General features: G+C 37.6%; 1 protein-coding gene across 1 annotated transcript in view; it reads left to right on the top strand.

Moving 5' to 3' along the window:
- Positions 1–1,699: 1,699 nt before the first annotated feature.
- RYR2 (ryanodine receptor 2 (cardiac)) overlaps positions 1,700–4,958 on the top strand; it is a gene marked incomplete at its 5' end in the record, with an annotated part of 108,411 nt that continues 105,152 nt past the window's right edge. Inside the window, 3 exons of the mRNA XM_009872957.1 lie at positions 1,700–1,827; positions 2,540–2,618; positions 3,739–3,851. Coding sequence (XP_009871259.1) covers positions 1,700–1,827; positions 2,540–2,618; positions 3,739–3,851 — 320 coding nt within the window. The remainder of the gene's footprint in view (positions 1,828–2,539; positions 2,619–3,738; positions 3,852–4,958) is intronic.

Raw genomic sequence — 4,958 nt, forward strand, 5'->3', positions numbered from 1 at the left:
TGGGCTTGACATTATCAAATGTCTGCTTTTTTTTTTTTCCCTTGTGCCTTTGGAAAAAGTGATGTTATTAATGGTATTTCAAAGCTAAATCTTCATATCTTACTGTGAAGGCTGTGTCTGTGACAAAGACCATGACTTTTATTCTTGATTAATAAAAATCCATGTCATTTAGTCTTCCACAGAGATAGGCTTCCTTGCATTTTGACTGCTGCACAGTTTGTTGAAAGGCAAAATACGCCTTGTGTCTATCAGGATATTCTCTTCTCAATACAGATGAAAGCCATAAATTCCTGGTAGTTTCTTAAGCTATGATTGTTATTATAGCTTTTGCTTGCTTTCTCACCACCTCTTTTTTCCCCCTCCCTGACCAAGTAACTTAAAGATCAACAGATATTATGCTAATAGATAGAAGGAAGGACAACCAGTAAACAAGGAGGGGAAATAATTGTGTGTTGCCACCATAGTCATTCAGTTAAATTGATCTTCAGTGCTGAAATGAAGCTGCCAGAGAGATAAACACAGTATGATTGTTTCCAATTTATTCTGTAATGAATCTGATGCTCCAGGCAACCAGAAGGTCATTCTACTGTGGTAAAAGAAAGGGTATGAATGGTGTATATAAGAAATTAAATTAGTATTCCTATATGGAAGAGTAATGCTGCTTATGGAGTTGTCACATAGACTCAGAAATATGTGTTTATCAATACTGCTAATGTTACATGAGAATTTCTGTCAGAGGAATGTGAACTTACTCTCTTGGCAGTGTCTTGTCTGACAGTCTCTGTTTCTGACCAGTGTCAATCATCTGCATCTCAGTCTAAGGAATCCATAATTTTTCAGCAGAAGTTGAAAGGTTGCCCATACTTTTAACAAGATCTATCTATTCTTTCATGAGTGGTTAAACTGATTATAGAAAAATAGAAACCATAATGAAAATACTGTGAAAAAAAATGGCTGCAGTTTCTTGGCATAAAAGTGAATATGATTAATTTTCTTTCACTCAGGATTTATGCTGCATTTCTCAAAAGGAACATTTACTTTGGCATGATTTCTGAATTGTCAGAAACCCAAAATCCTGTTGAGTTTGCTTGAATGTCTTTGAGCACTTACTTGGCCTAGCAGATAAAGAGTTTTGGTTGATAATATTTAAGCACTTTAGGGGAAAGCAGTCTGGAGGTTGATGATTTTCAATGTGGCTGATCTATCATTGATACTTCCTGGTAAAACAGGGACAATATTCCAGAGGGTCTCATGGCGTTAACTTTTGTATGTAGTATAGCATCTGGAGGGAACATGGGTGACTGTGGAGAGATTTAACAATACATAAGGTTGTAGAGGGCAGTGTGACATGCATCAAAGCTGCTCTTCTCTAGAGGGTCCCTGGTTTCAGCCCAGGAAAGAAGGATTCAAGCATCTAGAATATATTTTATACCAAATAGGTGATGGTACAAAGAATACCATTTTCCTTCAACTATGAATTGTGCACTTGTAATAGAAAACATCAGTAGCTTCTAGATTTGCCGGTCCAAATTCTGCTTTAGATCTGTCCCAAGGACTTGAAAGGTCAGTATATTGTAGAGGTAATAAAAACATAAAATTACCTTCTTGAACTAATCCCTGAATAGCATTTTGTCAAGAAATTGACTTCTCTGTCACAGATTTTCCAGAGACTGATGAAGATTTCTTTTTTCTTTCTCAGACGGCTTCATTCTATTACAACATACCAGTGTATCACTTCTCTTTGTCTTTCAGTCTGCACAAGGTGGTGGTCATCGAACGCTACTCTATGGGCATGCAATCTTGCTGCGCCATTCCTACAGTGGCATGGTATGTAACAGGAATTGATAGCGGCAATGTTTTGGTTTTTTTTTTGTATAAGAGAATTTTGTATGGAGAATTATTCACATCAGAGAGGCATTTTACCTGTGGATAATGGAAATCTTTGTGAATGGTAAATACTTTGAAATATGAGAACAAGCTAGTCTTGTCTGCGTAAGTGCTGAAACAAAGTCTGGCTCCATAGTGATGAGTTCTCAGTTTGTCAGTCTAGTTTGAATTGGTGGTTTCTCATTTCTTTTCCCTTGGATACTGCATATTGCATAAGCTGCGACTGAATCTGCAGCTGGCAACCTGCTGTTGGAAACTGAGTAGAAAAGGCATTTCCTTCTTGCACATATTTTGTACAGGAGCCTTACTCTTCAACTCCCTGATGAATTATACACGTTCCAAACTCCCTAACTACAACTGAGGCTTCATGGAGCTGAAAATTGATACAACCAGCGATTTCATTTCCACTCTCACTATTCCCATCTCAGTGGAAATATAACTTGAGTAGACTGAGACGTTATTTTAGAACATGTGTCTTTGTCAAGTCTCCTTGAGTGCCATTCAGTTTTTCAGCTGTATATGTTCTTAATGCTAAGTAGTGGGCATAATATAAGGATGGTTAATCCTGTGCTAGTAGTTGATGGCTTTGTATGTTTCAATGGATTATTAGATGTGAGCAGAACTAGTGATGCATGCTTTTTTCTTTTGTTAGTACCTATGCTGCCTCTCTACATCTCGATCTTCAATGGATAAGCTGGCATTTGATGTAGGATTGCAAGAGGACACAACAGGTAAACTTTAGTTTAAAAGACTAATGAGTAATACTTTCAGTCTAAAATCAGAATAGAGACTTTTAAATGCATATAAATCACATGAAAATTAAGAATATTTTAAGGACTAAAGAAGCAAAACAGTATTTCCATATTTTCACATTAAGCATCCTTCCATTTTGCAATAGATTGTGTGATTTCTTTTCTATGAGATATTAAAATGTCTGTTGGTATTTATATATAAATTTGTAATAGTGAATATATTTAAAGGAATATTCCCAAGCTGTCATTCCTGTAGAAGCCTTCTACTATTTTTTTTTTAAACTTGGATTCTTTTAAATAAAGATTCTATCAACGTTTTAGAACTGCTGGTAACTTGGATTTATTTGTACTTTTAAGACTGATATATCTTCTTACAATGCCGTTAGTTTGGTGTAATTGTTTTAGAAATAATAAGTTTGCTTGTTTTTTAAAGCCTTGCTTTAGCTAGGAGTAAGGACAATAGTAACATCAACAATTGATCAACTCCAAGATCAAAGATATTTTTTCCAAAAAGCACACTTTTCCAGAAGTATATCTGAAAGCAAGGTTTATCATGGGAAAAGAATTTGTGATTTGATTACTTGTAAATATTCTGGGGAATTGGAGACACTGCCAGTAGGAGTGGAAAAACAAAACTGAATTGAGATTTATGAGCTCTTTCAAACATAATTTTAAGAGATATTGTAAAAGCTTATTCTTCTTGCCATTAGCGATGGATTGCTTCACCACTTTGTCCTAACTCTCAGTGGAATATTCTTCAGTGTCTTTCCCAGGACCTGGAACAAAGCTGATAGGGAAGCTCTTCAGCAAGAGCAGCCTGGACTAGGTTGCCTAGAGAACACAGAGAGCCACCTCCTTACTCAGCTCTGCAATCACTGTTCCAGAGAGGTCTTGCTACCTTCTGCATATGTGTATTCTTTCCAGCCACCAAGGTGGTGCAGGAATGTTATCAGTTATCAAAAACACATGGACACTTGGTTTCCCCAACTGAAAACTGGGTCAGAATTTTAGGAGTGAGAGAAATGTGAAAATAACGACAACAGTGTTGGGCATTTTTCTTTAAAATTTCTTTCTCTACTACCACTCAATAATCATGTAGGTGAGGCATGCTGGTGGACCATCCATCCTGCTTCCAAGCAACGATCAGAAGGAGAAAAAGTCCGAGTTGGAGATGATCTTATTTTAGTCAGTGTCTCTTCAGAAAGGTATTTGGTAAGTTCTGTAAGAATTTGTACAGTGTTTCCTGTACAGAAAACACAGTTAATAAAAGTGTTATGCTAAAGTCTGGTTTACATTTCTAGCATGCAAAAGTGTAGTTCAAGGTGTTTAAGCTGGTTTTTGATACCATTTTGCAAACAGAGACACTAAAGGTCTGGAAAGTGTGGCATTGATATGTGACTACTCTAATTTACGGTCACTGCAGTAATGGAAAGAAGTTGAAAAAGTCCCTGTGAGTGTTCAGAGCTCAACAGGTCTTATCGTATATGACTTAAAACTTTGCATAAAAAATCTGGAATGTGTAATGTAAGTACATAATATTTTGTGGGCTTTAAAAGGTCCATATTTTCTTAGGATTATATACAGTGATATATATAAAGTCAGTGACATGTCATAATTAAGTATAATTAAAATATTTAAAAATTAAATATAATCGAACTATTTTAAAATTTTCTGTGGTAGTTGCTTTTTATCACTCGGTCAAATAACTTATCTCCCATTTGTTCTGTAATGAAATGCTTCAGTGCTTTGAGTTGAATTTCTGTTCATGATGTTTTCCGATGACACCAAGCTGTGTGGTGTCGTGGACTCACTTGAGGGAAGAGATGCCATCCAGAGGGACCTTGACAGGCTTGAGAAGGGCCAGTGCAAACTGCATGAGCTTCAACAAGTCAAAATGCAAGGTTGTGCACCTGGGCTGGGCTAATCCCAGGCACAGATACAAACTGGGCACAGAGTGGGTTGAAAGTAGCCCTAAAGAGAAGGATTTAGGAGTGTTGATAGACGAGAAGCTCAACGTGAGCCAGCAGTGCGCTCATGCAGCCCAGAAGGCCAACTGCATCCTGGGATGTATCAGGAGAAGTGTGGTCAGCAGGTCAAGAGAGGTGATTCTCCTCCTATACTCTGCTCTTGTGAGACCTCACCTCGAATACTGTGTCCAGTTCTGGTGTCCCCACCATAAGAGGGACATGGATCTGTTGGAATGAGTTCAGAAGAGGGCCATGAAGATGATCCAGGGGCTGGAGAACCTCTGCTATGAGGACAGGCTAAGGGAGCTGGGATTGTTCAGTCTTGAAAAGAGAAGACTTTGGGGGGACCTTG

The sequence above is a fragment of the Apaloderma vittatum genome, unplaced genomic scaffold, assembly GCF_000703405.1.
Source record: "Apaloderma vittatum isolate BGI_N311 unplaced genomic scaffold, ASM70340v1 scaffold1810, whole genome shotgun sequence".
Classification (NCBI taxonomy): domain Eukaryota; kingdom Metazoa; phylum Chordata; class Aves; order Trogoniformes; family Trogonidae; genus Apaloderma; species Apaloderma vittatum.